Source organism: Panthera onca, chromosome B4 (genome assembly GCF_046562875.1).
Source record: "Panthera onca isolate mPanOnc1 chromosome B4, mPanOnc1 haplotype 2, whole genome shotgun sequence".
NCBI lineage: Eukaryota > Metazoa > Chordata > Mammalia > Carnivora > Felidae > Panthera > Panthera onca.
Genome location: NC_138345.1, coordinates 63,193,356 through 63,211,947, shown reverse-complemented (window position 1 = coordinate 63,211,947; position 18,592 = coordinate 63,193,356). Strand labels below are relative to the sequence as shown.

Sequence of the window (18,592 nt, the reverse complement as noted above, 5' to 3'; positions counted from 1 at the left end):
ATTCTCTTAATCTTCATACTTGGAAAATGTCCAGTATGATGGAAACATTACAATCAGAAAAGCAACTATGGGGAGAAAAGACCTTTTAGGTTTCTTACTGGAAATAGATGGTACTTTTTATTGATTGGTATTTTATAAATGGGAAGCCACTTCTGGGACCCATGTGTTATGTCAGACTTTAAGGTATTATAGTTCTGAGCTTTAGAGTAGATTCAGTTTGCTCAATCTACATACACATTTATTTGAGGGGAAATTTATGTTCTGCTAACTATATGTTTTGTCAGCTAAATATTGAAAAATACAACTCCATCCAGACTGACAAACTATTGTGAAAATATCTTAGTTTTACTTAAAAAAACAAAAACAAAACTATTTGCTGTGTATGTATTTTAGCATTACATTGGTAAGACATTTTATTTCTGTTTGGTTTTCAATTCCTTATGCTTTAGCCAGTATTCTTTGGTTGAAAATTGACCTTTTTAGTTTAAATACTCTTCCCCTGCAACAAGAATTTAAAAAGCAAAAACAAAAACTTCAAAACTAAACTGGAGCATTTTCTTAAAATCTTTGGCTTAAAAAGGCTTATATACATAAATATGGAAAAGTTAAATTTGGGGATTAATATGTGCATCAGTGATAGGTACTTATTGCTTATCATAGTGATATCAGAGGTACTAGATATAGCTTGGTGTTGGGAGTCAGATATTTTGACTTTCTTAGCTTTGGTTACCTGAGACATACTAGTTTATTACTCAGTCCCTTCCTCAACTGAAAAAGAAAAGGGGATAAATGAACCTGTCAATTTCACAGTCACTGTTATATATGTATATATGTGTGTGCATATATATATATATACATACATATATATATATATATATATATGCACATACATACATATATATACATATATATATAAAATAAGATTCATCATCTAATCTCAGCTCTTTGGCATTAGATTTTTGTGCACTATGAATTGCTAATATGAGATGGTAGAAAGTTGCCAGTTTTAATTAGAATTTTTTTTTAACAGCTACTTAAAGCGCAGAAGAAGGCCCAGAGAAGGGAACACATGCTAAAGCTCGAGGCTGAGAAGAAAAAGCTTCGTACTATACTTCAAGTTCAGTATGTATTACAGAACTTGACACAGGAACACGTACAGAAGGATTTCAAAGGGGGCTTGAATGGTGCAGTGTATTTGCCTTTAAAAGAACTTGACTACCTCATTAAATTTTCAAAACTGACCTGCCCTGAAAGAAATGAAAGTCTGAGGTAAGCCGAAGAAAATATTTTCCTAAAAGAGAACACATAACATTTTAGCCTAGTTTTTTAGTTTTATATATTTTATAGTATTTATACATACACACACATGTACACACACATGTATATAATAATTAAGAAAACATTATTGTGATTCACAATGGGAAACATTGGCCAGACCAGACTGTGATAGGGTTGATAGGCTATCTAGAAGGGAAGTCAATTTGAATGATCTCATTAATGTGCTTTTTTTATTGTAACATTGATTTTAAAAATGATGTCTCATCAAGTTTTGCCCCTATACAAGTATTAATTATGTATATGCTTAAAGGTTTTTTTGTAATTGTCTCAGGCTATTGTATTACCTGAGAGTCTTTGCCTTCTTACTACTGCTGTACTTAAGTGGAGGTTAATAAAATTTAACTTGGCCAGTATCATTAAACTTTCAAAGTGAGATAGGGACGCCTGGGTGGCTCAGTCGGTTAAGCGTCCGACTTCAGCTCAGGTCACGATCTCGCGGTCCATGAGTTCGAGCCCCACGTCAGGCTCTGGGCTGATGGCTCAGAGCCTGGAGCCTGCTTCCGATTCTGTGTCTCCCTCTCTCTCTCTCTCTGCCCCTCCCCCGTTCATGCTCTGTCTCTCTCTGTCTCAAAAATAAATAAAAAACATTAAAAAAAAAATTAAAACAAACTTTCAAAGTGAGAATTATTTGGTGGTCTTCTTATACTGTGAATAAATACTGAGAAGCAAATCTGATAATTTCAAATACAAACCCAGCAACTTGAGGTTACCTAGTTTTTCCCAGTTATCCGTTTGCTGTTTTTGCTTTGATGGGGGAAATCATCTAATGAGTAGATCTCTGTGCTTCTGCTTTGTTAGATATGGGTCCTTCCAATGTTGTGTCTTTGGCCATGCTAAAGCAGAGTCAGATTTCAACAATTACTGGAAATCAGCCCTATATCAGGAAAAAAATCTAATAAAACTCTCAATTATCTCTATAGTCATATGTATTTTTTTTTAATTCCCATTCTGATAGTGTAGTCCATCATCATCACCTATGTGGTTGTTTCCTTCTCTTCACTTTGATGAATTTAGGGAGTGTAGCTTACTTTAATATGTGTAAGTGAAACATAATTTGAAAAATAAGCTGCTCTCTTTAAAGTCAAATGCATCTCTTAATATTGCCATTCCACTGTTCTTCCTTCTAGGACATACACTTGATAATTAATGACACTGCATTGACAGCCTCAAACTCTTTTTGGTCTGTTCCTTAGTGGGTCTATTTGGTACAATATTTTAGTTGTTTTTAAGAGAAAATGCTTATGTTTGATATCCATAAATAGGCATTTAGTCATCTTTTACAAAATTTTAACTTTTTGAGAGAGTAAAAAGACAAAATTAACCTTGAATGTCCTGATTGTTGACGAGTTCTACCATGTAAGTTGTACTGCTCCACATGTATATGTGTGTACCTCTAAAGCTACTTCGTTCTGCTCTGCTTTTCCTTGTCAGTGTTGAAGACCAGATGGAGCAGTCATCCTTGTACTTTTGGGACCTTTTGGAAGGTAGTGAAAAAGCAGTGGTAGGAACGACATGTGAGTTTTCTCTACTCTGGACTTATGCACTAAATACTAGACTTTATGTTTAGAAGTTTAGTATGATATTGAGGGCTGAAACTGTGTCAGTTCATTAGAACTTACATGTCTGACAATGCTATATTCATAGGGAAAAAGATCTCTGTTTAGTTTGGTTAAAAGCAGCTACTGTGGGGGCACCTGGGTGGCTTGGTCGGTTAAGCGTCCGACTTCCGCTCAGGTCATGATCTCGCGGTCTGTGAGTTCGAGCCCCACGTCGGGCTCTGTGCTGACAGCTCAGAGCCTGGAGCCTGTTTCAGATTCTGTGTCTCCCTCTCTCTCTGCCCCTCCCCTGTTCATGCTCTGTCTCTGTCTCAAAAATAAATAAACGTTAAAAATTAAAAAAAAAAAAAAAAAAGCAGCTACTGTATAATCATACTCACTAAATGGAACCTAGGGAGAGTTTTTAAGTGGCAAGTCACTATGATTTGAGAATAAGAGCTAAAGACTAGTGCTGGCTTCAACACCGGCTTGACCATTTTGGGGTTCAGTTCTCTGCATAGCAGTACCGTACTAGTTCTATTTAAGAATCTTAAATACATACATTGTTATGTATCGGACCTGCCTAAGAAAATGGGGATGGCTTGGCTACATAGTCTTTTGAAGCATTGTTGTCTGTCAATCTGGAAATGATCTGGAGAGAAAGAGTCTTTTGGCTTCCTAAATAGACTTCAGCCAAATGACCAAGTACAAATGAACATTAAGTACATAGTTTTGTGTACTAGCTTAGGATAATGAGAACATTACAAGCTGGTAAACATTTTTGTTAGTAGTGAATGCTTCCTTTTTTGGAAATATATTTGTAGTATAATGCTTTCAAAATTTCTATGTCCTTTCAAGTTTAAATTATAGAAATTTTTTTCTTGGTTAGAATGCGAAATGATACAAATAACTTTGAGACATAGTTTGACAGTTTCTTACAAGTGAATGCTTACCAAATGACCAAGCGATTATACGGCAAGTACCCAAGAGAATTATAAACACATGTTCACGTAAGTACTTGACATGAATGTTCATACCAGCTTCATTCATGATAGCCCCAAACTGAACACAACTTAGATGTACATCAACTGATAATTGATAAACAAAATATGGTATGTTCATACAATAGAATCTACTCAGGAATAAAGAAAGGATAAACTGTTGATACATGCAACAACATGGATGAATCTCAAAATAATTATGCTGAGTGAAAGAAGCCAGACCAAAAAAAGTGATACTTATTATATGATCCCATTTATATGGAATTTTAGAAAAGACATAACTAGAATGATAGCAGGTCAGTTGTTGCCAGGGAGTGGGAGGAGGGGATTGATATAAAAGGGACACGAGGGAACTTTTGATGAAAATGTTTTATATCATGGTTCTGGTGGAAGTAACATGACTATGTATCTACTAAAACTGTACACTTAAAATGACTGAACTAAAATGAATGAACTAAAATTATATCTCAAAGTTTATTAAAAAAATAATAAACAGGGCGGCTGGGTGGCTCAATTGGTTAAGCGTCTGACTTCAGCTTGCATCATGATCTCATGGTTTGTAAGTGGAGCCCGCTTCGATTTCTGTGTCTCCCTCTCTCTGCCCCTGCCCTGCTCGTGCTCTGTCTCTCTATCAAAAATAAGTGAATATTAAAAAAAAAAATACTAAAAACCTGTCATAGTACTCCTATGAAAGGAATAATAGACCCAAATCAAGTATGGGCACCCAAACGTAATTTGGGAATTATGTTTTTAGGGGATATTAAAAGTGAAATAGACTTTAGATCTGTTTATGGTGCAGCTACTTTAACATCATTTTAAGATTTTTCTTGTTCATCAAATGGTGATATGCTCAAATGGTGATATGCTAAGAGTCACAGCATAATTCAAGAGTAAAATCTTTATCATGGGATTTTGGAGTTTAAAAATCCTTTAGAGATCGTCCAAGATAGGGTTTTCTAATGGTTATGTTTGAGGAACTTTTACTTCTATAAAGCCTTAATTACTTGGAAGGTAGAATAATTGCTAGTTGTGATGTCTTTGGGACAGATAGGAAAAATGGCTTTTCTCTCAGTTCAGGGAACAGATGTGTGCTTTTGTAACATAGCCTTTGATTAGGGTCTCTGATTTTAGCCGTTTTTCAAATGGTGGAAATGGAGGCCCAGAGAAACTTAAGTGACTTGCTAAACTTTGGGATTCTGATCTTTAAAATTTATATTGATTCAGCATGACAGAAATATGGCTTGCACATTTGCTGTTCATGATACTGACCAGTTCTTTGAATCCCCCCAATGTGGGGTGTTGACATACTGTAACTAGGATAAAATTATATTAGGATTTCTATTCTAAATAATTTTCCGTGAACTATTAGGTTATGTGATAACTAAGTCTTAATCACTCTTTCTTAGACAAACACATGAAAGATCTGCTGTCTAAATTGCTGAACTCAGGCTATTTTGAAAGTATCCCAGTCCCAAAAAATGCTAAGGAGAAAGAAGTATCATTGGAGGAAGAAATGCTAATAAAATCAGAGAAGAAAAAACAATTATTGAAAACTGAATCTGTCAAAGAGTCAGGTTTGTTGTGATCTCGGAAATTCTTTATAGTAGTTGCATTTTTAATATTTACACAGAATAAGTGAAATCATTGTAAAAGGATTGCCTTATTTTAATTTGTTAATTTCTACACGCATGGAAATCTTTACTTGCTGCAGGATAAACTTAGGTTTAGAATAGGTCTCTAGGTTTTATTACTGTGATTTACAGAATGAATGCTAACAGAAACATAGGTTATCCTTTGTTACAAGAGAATACCCTGCTGAAATGAGGCCCTTATGGAATTTGAATGAACCTCTTTGTTAAATTGTTAGTAGGATAATTCCATTTAAAATTGTCACTTAAAATGTTTATGGTAGAATCCAATATGGTAGTAGAATGAGAATATAAATAATCTAAGGTTAACATATTTGGAAAATGTTTGCCAAAATCAGTAAATGTACTTTTCAAAATTCCACCTTTCTTAAGGGAAGAAATATTTTGAGTGAATGACAGTTTTGCTCCTGTCTGTGGAAGCTCAATTTATTAAAAAAAAGTCATCTCTATGGGGGTAGAGAAGGCAGAGTTCCAGTGGCCACTACTAGCATGATTCAAGTCATTTCTTATGTCTACTTTCTATTAGTTCTTAACACTTAGTCTAATGCTTTAGGGTTTCCATTCCCTTACTACCTTCCAACCTTAAACTGGCTCGTAGGAGACCTTTAAGGCCTGTTTCAATGACTAATTTTTACGCCATGGGACTAGAGGTATAATTTCAACTTGAAAGAAGCTGTATTTGTGTGTAAGAGGAGATAGTCTTATTTTCAATCAGTTTTTAACTGCAACTTGACTTTAGAAAAGTGTCATATAAGGAGAACTACTAGCTTTAGCTAGTCTCAGACCACGTGCTTTTGACCAACAAGCAATAGTGAGAATTACTCCTGCCATTAATATATTTCATTGTACTGTCCCTTTTTTTTAAATATGTTACTAGAATGAATTACAGTTGTAATAAGTCTAAAAATGTAGTTTAGTATTTGCTTAATACTCCTTTTATCTTTTCAGAGTCTCTTATGGAACTTGCACAGCCAGAGATACAACCACAAGAGGTAAGTTTCTGAAAGGTAATTTGCTGATTTTGGCTTTTGAGACTTTTGTATTGTGTTGCATTTAGGAGCTGAGGCTCTGGAACTAGGTTTCTTAAACTTGAATCCTAGTTTTGTAGCTTATGAGCTTAGTGACTTTGGCTACGATGTCTAGCCCAGCTGTGTCTGCTCTCCTCATGTATATAGAATAGGGATAATAGTAATGCCTGCCTTATGAGGCATCTTGTGAGGATGAAAGGAGTCAAATTCTAAATTACTTAGAATTTGAATTTGACCTGGTGCACAGTAAACTGCTCAAGTGTTAGCTACTGTTCTTGGCCCTTTAAAGATGGGTAGGATTTTGCTCTCGTTAGAACTTACTCACGTTGGTAATAAAGTGTTTGTTCTCTTTTTGAAGTGACATTGAAATTCATGGAAGCTGAAAAAAACCAAAGAGTCAAAGTCACAGTATGACTGATAGAGAAATAAAGAAAAGGCTGCTAATTCAGGAAACATAAGGCTTAAGGTTAAATAGTGTAAATGTGTGTAGTTGAACTATATCCTCTGCCTTAACATTTTAGGGAGTCGGGTAGTAGAGTGGTCTAAGGTTGGCAGAGGCAGAATAACCTTGGTCAAAGAGCCTGAGTCAAGCAAACGTGGCACGGTGATGTGCAGTTCTTAGGTGGGTCAAGTATACATTGCTACTGTTGAAGTATCAAAGGTTGTATTTCTGTTAACTGAGGGAAAAGGAATGGACAAAAACATAGGATGGTCTTTTCAAGTAGGATAAGGACAGAAATTTCCTGTTAGTTTAGTATAGTGACTCAGACCAATGGACATAGGAATACTAATAGAGTTCAGTGTTCCCCTCAAGGTCTCTCAAGGTCTTTTATAAATCTTGTGACTCAAGCACGTATTTTCCTCTGGTCTAGTTTCTTAACAGACGTTACATGACAGAAGTAGATTATTCAAGCAAACAAGATGAAGAGCAATCTTGGGAAGCAGATTATGCTAGAAAACCAAATCTCCCCAAATGTTGGGATATGCTTACTGAACCCGATGGTCAGGAGAAGAAACAGGAATCCTTCAAGTCTTGGGAGCCTTCTGTTAAGCACCAGGAGGTATCAAAGCCTGCAGTTTCCTTAGAACAGAGGAAACAAGATCCAAAACTCAGGTCTACTCTGCAGGAAGAGCAGAAGAAGCAGGATGTCTCTAAACCTAAGCCAGCTCCTAGCCAGTGGAAGCAAGAAACTCCTAAATCCAAAACAGGATATACTCAAGAAGAACAGAAGAAGCAGGAGACACCAAAACCTTGGCCAGTTCAGCTGCAGAAAGAACAGGATCCAAAGAAGCAATCTCCAAAGTCTTGGACACCTTCTGTGCAGAATGAACAGGACGTCACCAAGTCATGGGCCACTCCCATGTGTGAAGACCAGGATGCAAGACAGCCAGAGACTCCAAAATCCTGGGAAAATAATGTTGAGAGTCAAAAACGCCCTTTAACACCACAATCACAGATTTCTCCAAAGTCCTGGGGGGTAGCTCCAGCAAGCCTCATACCAAATGACCAGCTCCTGCCCAGGAAGTTTAATACTGAACCCAAAGATGTGAGTTTGTTTTTATCAGTCTGCTCTGGTCAATGTAGGCATAAGTAAGGACTGGTGGTAGTCATAACTTTTTAGTCCTCTTTAAAAAGAATCTCCGAAATCTGTGTTAAATTCATGTATAAAGTATTTCACTTAACTCCTTAACATGTAATTGGTTTTCCCTTGAAATTGGAAGTAGACCTAGTCTGTGTTTTAAGCCTAAGCTGAGGTGAAATTTCCACAGTTAGAAACTATTGTTTGAATGCCAAAATTTTAATGACATGATATGACATGAAAATAGTGAATAGCTCAGACAAGACCTTAGTGTGAACACATGAGAAATGTAAATGCATGTCACAAGACGAGGGGCTTGTTTTACTGTGTTTCATTCATCATCTTCTGCCTGGCACATGGATGACCTTTTCTGACAGAAGTTACATTTTTCTGTATTCTCTTGAGTTTCTTTCACTCTTTGTAATCACTCAGGTTAGCCTGCACTCTTTGAAGAAGGTACATGGTGGTTGCAGATATTCCAGTAGTAGGTCGGGTAGGATCTGAATTAGTTCTCCATTTCTGTTTCAAAATGAGAATTTTTCTGGAAGTGGAAACTATAGGCTTTAAATATTCTGTAACTAAGTTTGGAATATGAGATTTAGTTCAAATAGAAGACCTCATTCTGTTAATGATAACCTATTTCAAGAAGATAAGAAGGCTTATAATGAATAAGCCTTGGATACACTGCTATTAAGGTTATTAAATTACAAGTTATTTACTTCTATTTAAATATGAACTTGTTACTACCTTGTTTGCTAAGAAATGTGAACTTATCTTCCTAGTGTTTTCCATCTCTGTCTAGTAGTGTTCCCTGCACTTCGTGCCATTTTAGCCAGAGGCTCTCTGATAAATCTTTGGTCCCCTAACAGTGTGAAAAACTTTTGCTTGGAGAAATCAAAGCATTGCTTTTTATAAATAAACTGCCAAAGGGGTGCCTGGGTTGCTCAGTCGGTTAAGCATCCGACTTTGGTTCAGGTCATGATCTCACGGTTTTTTAGTTCGAGCCCCGCTTCGGGCCCTGTGCTGACAGCTCAGAGCCTGGAGCCTGCTTCAGATTCTGTGTCTCCCCGTCTCTCGGCCCCTCTCATGCTCATGTGCTGTCTCTCTCTGTCTCTCAATAATAAATAAACATTAAAAAAAATAAAAAAAAAACAAAATCTGCCACTGCTTCAGTTTTGCTTTATGGGAAGAGAACTTCAGAGTTACTTGTCTCCCTTTGCTCACCTTTTTCCCTCTTTTCTTCAAGTGCTAATATCAATTTCAGCTTCTTCCTGACCCTATAGAAGATTGATAGCCTTATTTCATTAACCAGATATCACACAACAGTAATTGTAATATGACAACTATTTTGAGAAACTTACTTAAAAAACCCAATTTAATATTTCAGTAAAGCTGTTTTAAGAAATTTAAAATTCCATTAAGTATAGTAGTACTGAGCCTTTACCTTACCAGAATATTATGCTATATGTTGGATAGTATGTAGAATTAGTTGGAAAGGCCAAAACTCATTTAATTTGTCTTTATGGTACAGACTGCATTATATTGAATTTGCAGGGCCTTTCAGTGACTGAGAGGACACTTGTCTATATAGTACACTGTCTCTCTGTCTTGCAATCTCAGCTTTCTAGAACATGACTAAGTACAGTCAAGGACAAAATAGAGTTCAAAGCTAAAAGACTAGATAACGTGAAATTAATCACTAACGCTAATACTTTTCTCCTAAAAGAGTCTTTCGTATATTCACTTAGGATTTATTAACTCTTATTTTGTATGACACTTTTGACAAGCTTAGCTGTGTGACTTCCCAGTGAATTAGAAGGTGGAGGAGAGGAGCTGGTGGAGACAGACACTGGCAGCTGTAAGATGTTAACCATATCAGCATTAGGTCAGCATTCAGGGTATGCAGCTTTCATAAGCAACTTAGCGTGAGGACTAACCACTTTATAAACATCGTTAGTCCCCCAAAGTATACTTAACCTGATAACAAAATATAGTAGTGAATTTTTTCAACCTTAGGATGTGTTTGTATACATATTTACTTCTTAATGTTTCTGAAAGCAGACATTTAAAAGTGGAATGTGGTGATAGTAACTTTTTCTCTGGGGGAAAAAAATCATTTGCGTGTCTTGCAGTTAGTGGTATCTTATAAAGAATATCATCAGCTGATTGTCCATAATGAAAAAACTTTCTGTCAAGGAAGTTTTGTTACTCTGGGTCTTCCCTTTGAAAAGAGGTTGTTTTAGAAAGATATCCATTAGAGGTATTGTGAAAGGGAAAAAGTGTTTATAAAGTTTGCTTAAATTATTTAGAAACTGTATTGTTGTGGAAATTCTTTACCTGACATAAATCTGATAAATGTGCTTTGCTATGTGTTCTGGTTTCATTAAGATGTAGTGATAAGGTGAGTTTCCTGAATTAGGCTGTTGAATGTGAATTTCGCTCTTATACATTGTGGGTTTATTTTGTAGGTGCCTAAGCCTATGCATCAGCCTGTAGGTTCTTCCTCGACCCTTCCAAAGGATCCAGTATTGAGGAAAGAAAAACTGCAGGATCTGATGACCCAGATTCAAGGAACTTGTAACTTTATGCAAGTATGAGCCATTCTTAAATGAATCTTAAATGATATTCCTGGGGCTACTCGCTTCTAATCAGAAGTATTACAGTGAAGTGTTTTGTTTTTTTTTAATGTTTGTTTATTTTTAGAGAGAGAGAGGCAGAGACACAGGGTGTGAGCAAGAGGAAGGGCAGAGAGAGTGGGAGACACAGGATCTGAAGCAGGCTCCAGGCTCTGAGCTGTCAGCACAAAGCCTGATGCAGGACTTGAACTCACAAACCGTGAGATGTGACCCGAGCCAAAGTCAGACACTTAACTGACTAAGCCACCCAGGCGTTCCTGTAACGAAGTTGCTAAGAGCTTAGGTTCTGGTGTTCAGAATGCATGGGAATTCTGGCCACTTCCTAGGTCTCACAGTTCAGGCAAGTTACTTTACTCTTTGCCTTGGTTCTTTTTTTGAAAAATGAGGATAATAATTCTTATTCCTAAGTTTGTTGTGAGTAATGAAATGAATTAAACATGTAAAAAGTATAAGTGTTCAAATATATTTTCTGCTGTAGATCATTGGTAGTTTCCACTCAGACTGTGAGAACCTACTCTGTGCTTGGCATTCTGGTAGGTGCTATTGTGTGTAGAAAATCCTAAGACATTTATTGCCTTCAAGGAGTTTATATTCCAGTTGTATAAGATTTTAACTTGTGGCAATAGTTAAGTGCTAAATTGTGTCATACAGAGTCTTACAGAATTTCAGAATAGTACAATATTATTGAAGGAGGAAGTAGACAAATAAGATCTTTTTGTGTAGTAAAAAGATCTTGAGCTTTGGAGTTAGACTTGTGTTTAAATCCTGGTTCTGCTATTTACTGGCTATAAAATCCATGGCAAGTTATTTAGCCTGTAATCCTCTACTTATGAGGGAATTCCTTACCCATTTAGGTTATTTGAAGATGAAAAGTGATTGCTACAAGGGTAGCTTAATTATTCAAAATGTTGGAAACATTTGAAAACTAAGATAGGCAGATGGGAGAGAGAATCGTTACTCATTATGAAAGATCAGAGAGCATGAATGAGCTAGATTAGTGGTTGAGATGAGACTGTTAAACCCCCAGTTGTTGGACATAATAAAAGCAAGGTTACAGAATTAATGCTTGTGTTTAAGAGCTTAAGTCAGGAGTTTTTTGTTTTTTTTTTTCATAGTTAAGCTTTGGAATTACTTGACATAATTTTAAGGTTTGACAGTTACTTTAGATTTTAACTCTTAACTCTTTCTCTTATGAAGACTAAGTTGTTGGAGTATCTGGGTGGCTCAGTTGGTTAAGCGTCCAATTCTCTATTTTGGCTTAGGTCATGATCTCACAGTTTATGGGATTGAGCCCTGCATCAGGCTCCGCTGATAGCATGGAGCCTGCTTGGGATTCTCTCTCTATTCCTCTTTCTCTGCCTCTGCCCTGCTCATGAGTGCTCTCTCTCATAATAAACACTTTTTTTTTTTTTTAATAAAGAGTAAGTTATCAACATTTTGAGATAGTTATTAGCTAGATTCTTATAGCTACTAGCTATGGACAGTGTTGTGAGTAATGCAATGGTAATAGCTTTTAAACAGTTTATTTTTTTTTAAGTTTATTTATTTTTGAGAGAGAACACAGGAAGGGCAGAGAGAGAGAAATCCAAGCAAGCTCCACACCATCAGCACAGAGCCCAACATGGGGCTTGATCTCATCAACTGTAAGATCATGACCTGAACCAATATCAAGAGTCAGACACCCAACTGACTGAGTCACCCAGGTGCCCCAATGGTAATAGCTTTTAAATGAATAATTGTTTCTAGTCATGATTTAGAAAATCTTGTCTTTAGGAATCTATTCTGGATTTTGACAAACCTTCAAGTGCAATTCCATCGTCACAGCCGCCTTCAACTACTCCAGGTAGCCCAGTAGGTATGTAATCATAACTGAGAGTAAACATGCATAGGTCCAACATTTGTTACCTCTTACAAATAATTCTACTCTAGATATCTTAAGGGTTAAATTGTGTCTCTGTGTTAATTCTAAATGTATCTATGTGTCATCAGTTATATATGGGTAAATTACCATTAAGACATTAGTGTGCTCACCTCACCTGTTTGCCTTTTATAGAAGGTCTCCAGATGGTTAAATGGAGAAACACAAGCTGGTTTTGCAAATTTTGAAGTGATTGGGGTCCTTTTGACTCTATAAATCTAGTATTGAAACTTTTTGATCCCAATTATGAGTGAAATTACATCAGTGATATTTAGTACATCGATTAACACAGTACCTAATGACGGAACCTAGAATTGAATCTGGCCTGACGTTAGGCTTTTTGCTCTATACTCATTTATTTCAGGGGAGGAATGAGGTATTTGAAGCCACAGTCCAGTTGTAGTGAGCAGACACCAACTAGAAGATGGGTGTAGTAATTCCTGGATGAAGTAAGGAGAATGAAGAGTAATTAACAAAAGTGATAGACATTAACAAGAAAAAACCAAACCGAAACTATATAATTGAAAAGCATATTAATATACATGACCAAAGGGGGAAAAAAAAACCTGAAAAGACATATGACCCAGCTAAGAGTTATTTTGAAACTTGGAATTTGAGTGTATCACTTGATTACTATTCATGATAGCTTAGATTTTATCTTCCAGTTTACTATTACTAGTCATTTTTTAAAGTAATAGATTTTTGGAAGCTTTGAAATGCTGCTTTTGCCCTTTTAACCTTAAAACATCATGAGTGTCACAGATGGGACTAGTGTCTCCCAAATCCTCTCTGATTCTTTAGAGCTCTCACAGAAAATTCGTGATGGCCTTGAGACCTAGTTTTTCTAGCTATGGCTTATTTTGTAAAGTATAAACTTTTAGTTTCCACCCAGTTGATATGCATAAACTTTTCTCCTTCCTCAATAGTTTACTGTTGATTTCACTCTCTGCAGCATCTACAGAACAAAATCTTTCCAGTCAAAGTGATTTTCTTCAAGAGCCATTACAGGTAACTTCTCCAAAGTGATCTTTCTTTGCTATTTTTAATTTCTTTGTTATTCAGGGAAGAAACTCTTGCTTTGGTAAGATAGATCAGACTTGCTGATTCTAATATACCTAACTAAATTATTGAAAGTGTTCTAAGGATATCTAGTTTTTTAGATTAAGTACAACTGGCCCTCCAAAGGTTACCTAATGATCATGGGGAAGACATCTGTTAAAATAGAGAAGGCTGGCAGACTTTAATAAGGAAAGAGCAAGCCTGAAGAATTCAGAGATACCTTGTCTGGGAATCTTACTCTGCCCTTGGCTACTTAAGTCACTTTGGCAGAGCAGCATAGTCAAGAGTCTAAAGAAAGATACTAATTTTGTTTAGCACATGGTTAGCTAACCTCCTGCCTCCCTTCACACATAAGAGTTGACATTCTGAGGAACTGATTTTCACAGAACACCTTAGATTTACAAAGGAACCAGATCATTGAGATCTCTGATGCCACATTGCACTTCTATCAATAGTAAGTTCAAGAAAAAAAAAAGTAACAAGGTTTGATAGTTTTCTGGTCATTACCTTTAAAAAAATTATCAGGATCCCTCTGAAAACTTTATGGCAATTTTCTTAACAATAGCATCCCTGATAGGTTAAGTATTTTGACCAGATGGCTCAACAGTTACTGCCTTCCTGTCCAAAAACTTCTGAGTAAATACCATTTGTTTACAGTGGTTTATATTTAGTTGATAAGGTATGGCTCAGTTTTCAAAATGTATTTATTGAGCTGAGTCCCTCACCCTACTCACTGGTTTAAGGGTTCCATGTTACCTGTTCTAGCTGTTAGGGTTCTACATGAGGCTTTCAATGGACAAGTTAAAGGTTTTCAAAAAGCTGTTGGTCTAGTTTAGTAGTTCTCAGGGGCAGGTCTGTGGATGGCTGCATCAGAAGCACTTGATCACTTTAATAAAGGTATCTATATATATCTCTGTATATATATCTATATATCTATCTGTAAGGTTTTTTTAATTTTTTTTTTTTTTTTTTTGAGAGAGACAGCAGAAGTGGGGGAGGGGCAGAGAGAGAGGGAGACACAGAAGCAGGCTCCAGGCTCCAAGCCATCAGCACAGAGCCTGACGCAGGGCTTGAACTCATGAACCACAAGATCATGACGTGAGCTGAAGTCAGAGGCTTAACTGACTGAACCACCCAGGTGCCCCTAAAGATATATCTATCTAGATATCACCTTAGACCTAGTGGATCAGAATTTCCAGGGGCGTTATCTAGACATCTATATTTGTAATAAGCTTCCTGGGTGAATCTGCACATGCATTGTTTGGGAATCACAGGTCCCCAGCATCATGTTTACTCACCAATACCTAAAACTGCTTTCAGCTGGTCTGCTTAAAGAGCAGTAATTTGGAAGCAAGAATTGCCATAACTTCTAAAGAAATACTAATGTGAAGAATTTATCTTTATTTTTTGTTGTTGTTGTTAAGTGAACCTTTTAAATTCAAAAGCTCAGGTATCAATGTCTTAGCTTAACATTTGTAAATCTTTCTGTAGCAGGAAACTTCTGTCCCCACAATACCCAGTTCCAATTATTTTGGGCAGTTGTCTTGTTATTTTAAAAAGAGGACCAGAAGAAAGACCTAGTTTTAGAAACACTACAGTATCATAATAGTTCTAATATTTTAGTCGGATCTAAATTATACCTATTTATTTAGGTATATAAAATTTCAAAAGGATTTAAAATTTTTTTTTCTTAAGACCTCTTTTAAAACTTGGTCCCCATCTCCTTCCCAAGAAGTGGCCTATTATGATGACCCTCTCTAGAAGGTCACTGAAATGTAACTGCTCTGGATATTTGGTTGCCATTAATTAGTTTCCAATTAACCCATTTTATTACTTGGGCTTCTGAGATTGAGATAAAAGGAGTAGATTCATGTCATGGACACTTCAGACCTTGTGATTGCTGGATTTTTATAGATCTCTCCCTGTTATGTTCTAATATCTTTGTGCCATAGAATTCTTTTGTAGCCACTTTCTTAGTTTTTTATTGGTTACAGTTGTCACAGCCTTAGTTTTTCCTGTGCTTGCTTTCTTCCAGTTTTTGTTTTATGTTATTAGCTTTAACATTTTGTTAGAATTTTGGTGACTCTGTAATTTATGTAGAGCTTATCATTTTCTTTCTTTCTTTCTTTCTTTCTTTCTTTCTTTCTTTCTTTCTTTCTTTCTTTCTTTCTTTCTTAATGTTTATTCTTGAGGGAGAGAGAGACAGAGTGTGAATGGGGGAGGAGCAGAGAGAGAGGGAGACACAGAATCTGAAGCAGGCTCCAGGCTCTGAGCTGTCAGCACAGAGCCCGATGTGGGGCTCGAACTCACAAGCCATGAGATCATGACCTGAGCCGAAGTTGGACACTTAACCGACTAAGCCACACAGGCGCCCTAAGCTTATCATTTCTATTTGTACTTCTGCCTACCTCTTTAAGACAGTGGGAGCACAGAGAGCCAAACCACAGTTACTGTGATCCCTGGCAGAGCTGTGCCCACAGTGTTGAATGTGCCCTGAGCTGCTTCCATTGAACTGCTGTTGAGGGCCAGATGTTCCATCTGCTGTTGAGGCCCAGGTTTCTAGGACCAAGAATCTTGATAAATGAGGATGGGATTAGATGTGTAGCTTTGGTGACCAGGCCTGGAAAGGCAATTTAGCTGACTGCTTGGGTTTGACTCTCACCACTAACTTAATTTTTGTGTGATATTGGATCCATTACTTATCTTTGCCTATGCCTTATTGTCTATAAAATGGGGATGGTTGTATCTACCTCACAGGGTTATTGTTAGGACTAAACACGTGAATATGTATAAAGTGTTTAGCATAGTATTTGGCACTAGTGAGTGCTTGGTAAGAGTTACATGTTATGAAGCTCAGGACTCAAGAAATATAAAGTGAACAAAATGTGCCTTTTATCATGTTTTATATCTTCCTGTGTCTAGGCTGCTTCTTCTTCAGTTACTTGTAGCTCAAATGCTTGCTTGGTTACTACTGATCAGGCTTCTTCGGGATCTGAAACAGAGTTTATGACCTCAGAGACTCCTGAGGTAATAAGAGGCCAATTGTGTTAATTTCTTTTCTGTCTAAAATAATAGCAGAACCAGCTTACCTTATGCATTACAGGCATGATCAGTTGAATTATTTAACATTTATACTTGACTAATGTATTGCTTTCTGTAGATATTGTCCTGGAATTACAGGTAACTTTGCTGTGACTTTGCCATATAAGTAAACTTAGTAGTGTGTAATGCCTTATCACATACAATAAATATGTCTAAATTGCTGTTGTCAAAAAAGATGAAAAGTTTTAGGTAGGAGTAAGTCAAGTTTCTCACTATATATATTATATTGATGGAATCCTTAGCAGAAAAATCTACTTACATAACTGAGACTCAATAAATTTATAGTGTTAATATTAGCACTACCTCCATAAGAATGAATTACATTTTCTTTTGGCTAATTTTGTCAAAAGCATTTTGATAGCACAGTTGACCCTTGAACAATATGGTCTTGAACTGTGAAGGTCCACTTATACGTTTTAGTTTTTTGATAACTACAATACTGTAAATGTATGTTCTTATGATTTTCTTTTTTTTTTAAATTAGGTTTTAATTTTAATTCCATTTAGTTAACATGCAGTGTAATATTAGTTTCAGGTGTACGATATTGTGACTCAACACTTCCTTAAATCATCCTGTGCTCCTCACAATAAATGTACTCCTTAAATCCCCATCATGTATTTAACCCATTTCCCCTCTGGTAACCATCGGTTGGTTCTGTGTAGTTAAGAGTCTTGTTTCTTGGTTTGTCTCTCTCTCTTTTTTTTCTCTTCTTCCCCCCCCCCCCCTTTGCTCATTTGTTTTGTTTCTTAAATTCCATATATGAGTAAAATCTTACAGTATTTATCTTTCTCTGGCTGAGTTCTTTTGCTTAGCATTATCCTCTCTAGCTTATCCCTGTTGTTGCAAATGGCAAGATTTCATTCTTTTTTATGGCTGAATAATATTTCATTACACACACACGCACGCACACACCACATCTTTATCCATTCATCTACTGATGGACACTGGGCCTTATGCTTTTCTTAACATTGTCTTTTCTCTAGGTTACTTTGTTGTAAGAATACAATATATAATACGTATACCTTACAAAATATGTGTTAATCGACTGTTTATATTATTGGTAAGGCTTCCTTTCCATCTCTATAAGCTATTAGTAGTTAAGTTTTTGGGGAGTCAAGAGTTATATGTGGATTTTTGACTTTGGGGTTCAGCACTCCTAACCTGTGTGTTTTTCAAGGGTCAACTATATTATGTTTGTGCTTTCAATTCTAAAATGATAGTTTTTGCTAAGTTTGAGCAAATCCTTGAAATAGGTATAGCAAGATAGCATGATTTTTTTAGATTAATTTAGCAGCTCTTAGATTTTACTATTTTTGGTTTGCTATTATACAAGATAATGTATTCATTACAGAATATAAGAATATATAGATACACATTAATTTTTATGGTGTAGACTTGGTCTAAATTAAAATTACTTCGTTCCTCATTTTAAGAAGAGGAAGGTGTGACCAAGTGAGTCACAGCTCTCTGTTTCATAATCTGATTAGGACTGGGTTTTTGGTATCTTTTTAAGCCTTTGGATTTGTAATCTGTTACATCAAGGATTTGCTTATTACCATAGATAAGTATTATTTAAATTAGATCAGGTTTGATTTTCTTTTTTAAAGGCAGCTGACTTAGAAATCCAGGAATAAGACTTTAAAATCAAGAAAAATTAACATTGACTAAGCAACTAACCCAAGATTTTTCGTAATTCTTCTGTATAGATTTGGAATAATATTAGATTCTTAGTTGGAAACTACCGTT

At 36.1% G+C, this 18,592-nt stretch overlaps 1 protein-coding gene across 10 annotated transcripts in view; it reads left to right on the top strand.

The window, feature by feature from the left end:
* The window catches only part of CAPRIN2 (caprin family member 2), a 44,726-nt gene that overhangs the window by 15,878 nt on the left and 10,256 nt on the right, over positions 1 to 18,592 (top strand). For 5 of the 10 annotated variants that reach the window (XM_060658016.3, XM_060658014.3, XM_060658012.3 and 2 more), the window contains exons 5-13: positions 1,031 to 1,269; positions 2,770 to 2,852; positions 5,281 to 5,448; positions 6,472 to 6,515; positions 7,424 to 8,098; positions 10,600 to 10,722; positions 12,541 to 12,622; positions 13,638 to 13,693; positions 16,667 to 16,771. In XM_060658016.3, the coding sequence (XP_060513999.1) occupies positions 1,031 to 1,269; positions 2,770 to 2,852; positions 5,281 to 5,448; positions 6,472 to 6,515; positions 7,424 to 8,098; positions 10,600 to 10,722; positions 12,541 to 12,622; positions 13,638 to 13,693; positions 16,667 to 16,771 (1,575 nt within the window). The remainder of the gene's footprint in view (positions 1 to 1,030; positions 1,270 to 2,769; positions 2,853 to 5,280; positions 5,449 to 6,471; positions 6,516 to 7,423; positions 8,099 to 10,599; positions 10,723 to 12,540; positions 12,623 to 13,637; positions 13,694 to 16,666; positions 16,772 to 18,592) is intronic. The other 5 variants (XM_060658017.3, XM_060658015.3, XM_060658022.3 and 2 more) reach the window with 2 other exon arrangements.